General features: G+C 38.3%; 1 protein-coding gene across 8 annotated transcripts in view; it reads right to left on the bottom strand.

Annotated features, from left to right (window-relative positions):
* Nucleotides 1-991: 991 nt before the first annotated feature.
* The window catches only part of FRMPD4 (FERM and PDZ domain containing 4), a 435,288-nt gene continuing 427,261 nt past the window's right edge, over nt 992-9,018 (bottom strand). For 7 of the 8 annotated variants that reach the window (XM_074966777.1, XM_074966782.1, XM_074966791.1 and 4 more), the window contains 4 exons: nt 7,844-7,982; nt 6,140-7,201; nt 4,563-5,822; nt 992-3,176 (listed from right to left, as the gene is read on the bottom strand). In XM_074966777.1, the coding sequence (XP_074822878.1) occupies nt 1,840-3,176; nt 4,563-5,822; nt 6,140-7,201; nt 7,844-7,982 (3,798 nt within the window). In that variant the 3' untranslated portion in view covers nt 992-1,839. Of the gene's footprint in view, nt 3,182-4,562; nt 5,823-6,139; nt 7,202-7,843; nt 7,983-9,018 lie in introns of all 8 variants that reach the window. The other variant, XM_074966823.1, reaches the window with a different exon arrangement.

Genomic DNA, 9,018 nt, shown 5'->3' with positions numbered 1-9,018 from the left:
CTTACCTCCAGACTTGATACAGGTGTCTAAGCAGTGGAAGAATGTGTCTCACGTAAAATAATTAACTTAATCTTTTCAGTGCAATATGCTTAGACATCACTGCTGAGGGAGATGAAGAAGATCTATCGTGACAATTTTACTGCTGCTCACAGTGAAACAGCCGCTATAAAATTGAATGGCAGCAGTGAAGCTTACCACAGTCTTTTAAATTTCACTTTGTTGCCGTTTGACAAAGCTATAAATTGAAGCAGAGTCTCTGGAGTTGTCTGTGTGCAGACTCAAGATGACAACACAGCTTGCTTGTCTTCACATTCGGTAGGTTATTCTTTGCACTCACACTTTCTTTTTTTTTAGCAAATGGTTCAATTCTGATGTCTTAGGCCCCCTCACTCAACAAAGAGCCTCAACTTTGCTACAGCTGAGCAGGCAAGTGCAATTCTCAAACCAAGACCTTTATCGTTGTTATTATTACGTCAGCCTCTACATGCGAGATTATGAAAAACGTGGGCAATAATACCTACACCAGGTATTATTTAGGCACCCAGTAAGTTAGGGTGGCTATTTTCGAAAGAGTTTAGGGATTTAATGTTTTCACTAGGGCTGGGTGCCTAAAGCTCATAGGCACTTTAAAAAAATCTCCCCTTTAAAGCCTAAGAGTCGCTGAAACTTTGAATTCTTTTACCTTGGCTGTGTTGCAACTTTAATGCTACTGTATATTTTACATATATTTATATATTAGAGAAGCTGTCACAAATGCCCTCTCTATCACCAGTAAAAGTACCTGGGTTCTTTGCTAAAAATGTTGCAGAGATTTTTTGGTGTGTGTGTGCAAAAAGGGTATTTTCTTCCAAAAGATTAATTTTATTTTGAAGGTGTTTACATTTATACATCCAGAAACATCTGATACGAACTGTAAAATATGTTAACAAAACAGACATGATTCATTTATTTATGATAAAATTGTACAAGAATAGTAACTTCCGAATGGTTTTCCTTTGCTTTCTGTTCACCAATGGAAGGATTTTAGACCTGGCCATTAGGTTCTTCTACCTTCAATGAAACCAATGCATTTCTCACAGTTCTTTCATCATAAAAAAACCCAACCCATTCCACATTCTATGCCCTTCACCATTCTTCCCTACCTTCCACACAGTTATCATTTGGTCCCAAAATGCAACATTCTACCATATAATATATCAGATACTATCTGAATCTGTCATTTTCTCTATTTGCAATATGGAAGCATTTCCTAGAAAAGAAGCATCAGGTAACCAGGCAATATGAACAAAAGAGTTATTTATTATATATATATTCTCTAGTAAGTCGTAATAGTCTCTTGGATTTTAAATGTCTTTTTGCTATTTCCAATGCTTAAAAATTATAATTTTAAAACATTAAATACTGTGTTATATACATTATGATTCCATTTCTTATTTCTAAATGTAGATGTAATGTTCTCCAAATGGAAATTCGGAGGGAACAGGAAACAATTCCTCTGACATCACAGGCTTTAAAAGCTCACATCATACACCTGTAGATTTGACTATATGAAAAATAGCCAAACGTCAATATGCTTTTGTGGGATTCTTTGATTTTCTTTTTGTTTGTTTTTTTGTCATTTTATTTAAAATATAAACAGAAGGATAGATCTGGCCAGTACTTTGTCAATGTTCGGTAGTAGAACTGTTTTTTTTTCAATCGCATACTTCTTTTTTATAAAATAACAAAAATATACAGATAGAGGGAGCTGAGTTTGTTACATTAGTTCATACACATACAGTAAACAAAAGGTTTTATGTATGGCTTCGCAAAGGTAGATTATGAAGTGACGTTTGTATTTTATTTGTTTAAAAGCGTTTTAAGAGAACGTGTTAGTGTGCTTACAATAGCGGCCATGGTAGTCGAATGTCGAGCCAAGAGTTTAATGCTAGGATCATCGGAGGTCTTGTCTGACACTGCTTCTGCAGCTTTCAGAAGACAAACGTAGTTGATTACGACCTCATCTATTTTAGCTATAATTTCCTGCTGCTGTGTTTCAGAGTTCATGACTTTCACTAAACGCATGCAGGCTTCTGTTAAGCAACAGAGCACTTGAAAGCTGGAAGTCATAGCTAGAAGCATTTCCTCGGGGCTTTTATCAGCCATGGCCATTTTCCTGCAGGCACTTCCCAACTGTCTCGATTCTATAGATAACAGTTGTTTGTACTGAGAAAGTTTAAGGTCATAAGTTTCCGGATGTAAATCTTCCCTCTTCCCCACACTTGCTCGGACCAGAGAGAGCAGCTCATTGGCATCCTTTTGTGCTGCAAGAAATCCATCAGGCATTGCATACATTTTCTCTTTCATCACATTTATTCTTGTGATTTGTGCCTCAAAGGCCATGTCACTGAGATTCATATCAGTTTGGCCACCTTGGTCTTCAGCACTGTTCTTGTCATGTATACTATTTAGTATCTGTTTGGGGAACTCAACAGCTTTCTTCTCATTTTCAATGGAAAAAGACTGACTGGCTGGTTCTGGTAACTCACACGGTATCTGTGGTTCATAGAGGCATGAGAGGTGGTTGTTGTCTCCATCATATTCATCATCCTCATTGTCATTTCCTCTGCTTAGGAAACAATAGCTGAAGGGGCCATGGCATCTCCAGTTGCTGGCATCTGACTTTCGTAAGGGCAACATTCTGTACTGTTTGGAGTCCTTCCGCATGGAGCTGGTGACTGAAGACCTTTTATTGTCTTTGACATCAGTGCTGACATTCATAGAACTTTGAGAATAGCTTTTGGATAACTTTCTGCCCAGAGGGAGTTCCACCTTTTTTTCCGACTTGGAATCATCTCTTGCCACAATGTCTAGACACTTCAGACTGACTGCAGCCTTTTTCTTCTCAAGAAGCATCTCAGTGCCTGTGGACCCTGCAAAGATGCTGCTGCTGCGTCTCAATACTTTCCTGCTGGGTGGCATTCTGAGGCTTCCTCCCATCACGTCACATGGCCATAAACTAACTGCTGCCCCACATCCCTGTTTTACTTTAGGAATGTCACAAGAGTCTCGATTTTGACTTGGCACCTTTGATTCTGAGTGAATGTTGGATGATAGCATGATGGAGTCAGTTAGAGGCTGTTTAGGAAAAGCTGAAGGTATGCCCCCTTGTCTTCCCTTTCCAGGCTCTGTGAAAGCTACACTAGGGGTAGTAGAAGAACAGAGAGAATAATTAAGCATCACACTGATAATATTCGTAGAATGAATTTCTAAGCATCTTTTATGGACCTTTTTTTTAAAATGAATTGTCCCAATAGATTCATGGTATTTTTCCAGGACCCCCATTTCAGTTAGTACCATGCATGAATAGTAATGTGTCTTTCAGGAAATAGTCATATGTCTTTGTGTTTCTCTCAGCATGACATTTTTTTAAAACATCTATCAACATATTCTCATTTATGCATAACTGACTACTTCCTCTATTACCACACTTTGACTTGTAATGTGAGGCAGCAGAAAATTGTTCCATAGACCTTTCATGAACGTCGCCCCTCTGCTAACTGGAATGGAAGTTTCCCATTTAGTATTTAAAGGGATATCGACAGGTTAAAAATCTGTCTACTAAAATGGAAAGAATTTGGAAAATTCCATTTATTTTTATTCTGTTTCACAATATGCTTTTTATAGGCAGTGAAAAGAAACTATTTCACTTTTGCTTTTCGTCAGTTTCATTTTTTGGTTCTCATAAACTTACACGTTGCTGCTGTGTTTCACTTGCAACCAGTAAAAAGGAATGTTTAGACCCCAACCAAATATTGTTTTCAATTAAATTAAAAACAAACAACCGCCCCCACCAAGATTTTATAAAATCTCTTAAAATTGGGTCTTAAATTATGTGATTAGGATACTGCACCTAAACTATCCTTACAGGAAACTTATGCAACGGGTTTTTAAATTAAAATGATGCATAGTTAATCCCATTTCTTTCTCTTCTTTACAGTTAGTGCTCTAAGCCTTTCCTGGCCTATCAATAACAACACACTTTTCATGTTGTTATCTGGAGATTATTCTATGCAACTGTTGATTTTAGCAAAAGTCACTTATTTTAGCCACATAGCAGGCAAATAGTATATATTATATAATAATTAAATCCCAGATTCCCCCGCTACCCCAAATTTACATACATTGTTAAAGCTCATATGGATCAAATATATCTAGCTCCACAGAAGCATCCAGAAAATCAAAAGAAACAAAATTTTAGAAATTCTGATGTAGTGTTCAAGCAATGCTTTTTCCAATAGACAGCCTTGTCAGGGAGACTGGGAAACATTTTTAAAAAGCTAATGTTAATAGAAATGTTTTCCTGCGTGTCCACATATTAATTGGGGTTATTTTAGCAAAAGCCACACACGAGAACCAGAAAGCGAGAATGAATAGCAACAGTTTAGACTTAATTTCTCTGTCCACTCTAGGTTGACAATACGCATTCAGATAAGAGATGATGTAATCTTCACCCTTGGTTTTTGAACATACACCCTGTTAAATATGTGTTTTTAAGAACACATGCTTTGAAATTGCTGTACCTGTAGTTTCTTTAATCTTGGGGATCCGATGACATCCATCTCTCAAAGTGCCAAACAGAGGTTCAGCATTAACTGCTGAATGAATGGCAGGCATTGTCATTCTATGACACACAGCTTCTGACTGCTGATGTAGTTCCTTGTATGTGGTTCCATGGTTTGGAAGGATGACAACTCTTTCATCTGCTGGAACATAGCCAGTTCCCTTCACAGACGAATCTGAGATCCTGTGCTTAACATCAGAGGGACAAAGAGGAGATTCGACGGGGGTAGCACATGGGCTACTGCCTGTGCTGCATCCCGCATCCACTGAAGAGCACTGGGAGCTTTGCAGAGAAAAATGACCCTCACTTTGCAAAGATGACATGCGCTTGGTCAAGTGATAGTCACAAAGTCTACTCACACTCTGCTCAGCGTCCGGTAGCTTTGAAGAATGGTCATCTGCATCTTCTGAGTCATTTAGGTCTTTGGCTGAAGACACAGTCATATCAGACAAAAAGTTTTCACCTGGGCCAAGTGCTGAAGTATCACCCTCATCAACGTCAGGATCCACTTCATTCTTAGAGCCAGTATCCGTTTTACCAAGACCAGAAACTCTTGGAAATGTCTTCCCATTCACTATTTCTGAGCTTGATTTATCGGCAGCGTCACCATCGGCAGCGGCATACCATCTTTGGCGAAAGGCAGTTCTCTCCACATTAAAAGTGCTTATGCGTTGACTGTCTCTTGATGAAAGAGTACCACATATAGCTTTTAGGTCTTCATCAGTCTCGGCTTTTTTAGTTCCCTGATGCTTTTTCACAGTAGCATTACCATCACAGGCTGCTTTCACTTCTCCATCAGTCATCTTATTTTTCCTTTTACTAGTGCAAGAGTATACCAAAGACCCCATGTGCAATTTGCTAAAATAGTCAGTGACAGATTTTGTTTCCATGGTCTCTGGTTCCATTTCCATATTGTCTGAATGAAGAATCTGCTTCGAAGGCACAACTTTTGACTGTAGCTCAGCAGCTTGGTGACCAGCTATCGACTGTGAGGATTTCGCAAGTGGTCCTCCAGCCTGATTCTTAGCAATGGGGAACTCTGTTTGCTCTTCCACAAGGGGTTGGTAACCTTCACTAGTGGTCAAAAACATACGTGTTGAGTTTTCTGACTGTCTCTGTGCTGCGGTTAGTTCAGAACTTTCAGTCATTTCAGAAGAGTTTGTTTCATTGCCAGAATCTGAAGATGACTCAGGGCTATATGCTCGCAAGATTGCTACACCTGCATGCCACAAAAAATAAGAGCCAATTAATGAAAGCATCTGAGGCACTTGAATAAACGGATAAGCAAATGGGGTGTGTTAAATATAAAAATAAAGGGATTTTTATGGTTTATTTTAAAACATACTCTGATTTTATTGCATAATCCCCAAGAAAGGTAACTTAGCAACATTATGGTAGTTCCACCACGTGATATGGAATGTGAGGTGTATACATGATGGTAAAAACATATAGAATGGAATGTGTCCAAGGCTAAATGGTGCAAATGGATGAAGTGGAATGATGTTCAATGAATAAATGTAACTATGGTGAAAGAACCTGAATTGTCATTCGTCTGCTGTTCCTCTGAAGCAGCCAAAGCCTCTAGTGCTTGAAGAGTGGAGACTACAGCATCATCTAGCCCCTTCTCACACTTCCCCTCAGGATTAGTAGGGACAGCATCAATGAGCGACACTGGAATGTCATCATTTCCTAGATTACTAGTTTGCTCCTTGTCTTCTGTATACTGTGTTGTTTGGTTCTGAGAGTCTTCCTCATCTGAACTGTCCCTGAAGCCAGGTGGAGGAGCAGCAATGGCCATGTTTAAAGAATGTAATAAGAAGTCATCTTCATTATCATCACCTTCCGGAGGGGGGAGTGATGTCAGATCAATAATATCATCACTTGAACCAGAAAGACTGAGAATGGTAGGTCTACTGATTTCTCCTACCATAATGTCCTCCTCACAGCTAACTTCATCTTCATCTTCAGCATCATCTGTGTTTTCCGCATAACAAATGTCATGCAACAAGGGCTCTTCTATCCCTTCTGCAGCTCCAAATATTTTGCCATCGTTTATGCTTGCATAAACAGAATTTGTAGCAAACTGAATGCTTTCAACATCTGGAGACAATTCTAGACCTTTAATGTCATTGGTACTACTAATATAAATAGCTCTTTGTTTGTCCAATACTTCTGGACTTTCATCCAGAAGTCTTTCATAGCCAAGGGTTTGGGGACTGATACCATCCAAGCTGTGATCTCCAAATATAAAGGATACTTTTGCTCCCCTTGGAGAATCCTGTGCTTTCTTGGTAGATTCCAGTCCTGAGAGTGACAGTAATGACTGCTGGTTTAAACTTCTGTTTTCTCCTGCCTCAGTGGAGTCATCTTGTTTGGTCAGCCCCTGATCGAGTCCACCTGAATTATGGGTATTTTCTATGTACAGATGCCTGTGGTCTTTTTGACACATGGGGCTTTCAGAAACTTCTGGAGTCTTCTGTTTTGGGTCTACAAATGTTCTTTGGGCTTCTTGATCCCCTTCAGCCATGAATGTAGTAGTTTTTGGGACATAGTTCCAGTCAGAAGCAAGGAGGTTATACTTCCCTCTATTTTCATTTCCTACAGTTTGGCAAAATAAAAGCAACAGTCATTTAACAAATGAACTGCTCCCTGACATTTTATAATAATGACTTGTTAATTCTGAATAAGCAATGTTTTAAATATAGAACAGCTGCCTAAACTTGTCCTTTCTACAGTCAAACCATTTTCAAACTCTCCTCTACTTCAAGTTACAGAGCTCTTGATTGAAGAATTAAGATTAACTGGATGTTTTTATGCTATGAGGGCAGAGAACTAAACTAAAACTAGGTGAAAGGATAACCCAGGACTGGTTGATATGATAATCTAAAAAACCCCAGCACCTCACATTTTTGCATGAAGACTCTAGTTATATAAAATGTTATAACCTGTATACAAACAAATGATCATTTATTTGTTTCACTGTGGCACGAGGAGGAATACATTAAACATTTTATATTACCATTAATACGAACAATGGGTGAATATTAAAATACTATAAAGCTGAATTTATATAATACAACTCTGGGCCCCAGACTAGCAACCAGTTCTGAATGGGCATACCCCTGTACCTCCACAGACCACTGCTGACATCAATGGAGTTTTGTCCGCGTGGGTCCAATGGCAGGATCGAGGCCTTGTTTTGTACAGGTGACTTCTGTTAATGCATTATGCAATAAATACCTGTTTCTCGGTATCCTGCATTTTTCTTGTTGGCCATGTTAAATATTGAGCGCCTTGAATCAACCAGTAGTCGATAGTATCCTGCTGTTAAACAGGCAAGGTTCATTGCATCTGATGATTCCATTATCAAAGTAATCGGCTATGAAGGAAACAACCAAGTCTTGGTTAAAGGCTATTCATTCTTAATCAATTTACTTGCTCAAACACGACTTATTAAAAATTAGTATATTTATAAAATGTAAATTATAGAAATTATTTCACAACTGCTACATTGGAAAATCAAAAAGTAAATTCGTTTTCCTCAGCTCTGAAAGGTCTGATTGAAAACAATATTTAGGGTACAAAATGTTTGAAGAGATGAGAGCTGAAGCAAGGAAAATGTGTAACTGAACATTTTAAATTCACTTGATGCTTAAGTAATATTTGTATTGCTCGCTATAGAATTATTAATAATAAAAGCTTTAATTCTCAAATGAATTCTAAGATGCTTAACATCTAGAACTTATTCATAAGTTAATGTTGTTCATAAAATTTTAGAACTAAATATTTCACCTTTCTCACTGGTGTACCCTAGGGTTTTATCTACATGGCATGTTACTGCCTGGCAAGCCAGGGTGTGGATATACAGCCCAGCACCTTGCTGCACTGTAATGACTCATGGGATCATTGCTACAGCTCACTGAAAGTCCTGAAGTGCCACACTATAGCAGTATCCACATTTATGGGAAGATTTTATTGGACCCTCCTGAAAACTAATAGGCAATTGGTCTTGAAGGATGCTGTGTACTTGCCTTCTTGATCAAAACAAGGCTCTGTGACCATAGCTAAGACAAAGCACAAAACAAGGTATATGTTTTTTTTAAAAGAAATCCATAGCGTAGAATCTTAAGCCAATACACATGGTGTTGATAAAATTCCATGACACCCTTATTCACATAGTACTTTACAGGTGCAGTTTCAGACCCAGTGGAAAAATCCAGGCAATTATTATTAATTATGATGATTATTATTATTTATCATTTTTCTTCTGGGCAATTTGAGATTTTGTTCAGAAGTATAGGAACTTTGGTATAAGGACACATGCTTGCCACAAAGCAGTCAACTTTGGGCATAAAATTAATACAAATTATTACCCAAAGATGAGTGAATCAATTCTGGTTATGTTAGTGTTGAGA

This window comes from Natator depressus, chromosome 1 (assembly GCF_965152275.1).
Source record: "Natator depressus isolate rNatDep1 chromosome 1, rNatDep2.hap1, whole genome shotgun sequence".
NCBI classification, from domain to species: Eukaryota; Metazoa; Chordata; order Testudines; family Cheloniidae; genus Natator; species Natator depressus.
The sequence above is the reverse complement of the archived record's forward strand: the minus strand, read 5'-3'. Positions and strand labels throughout refer to the sequence as shown.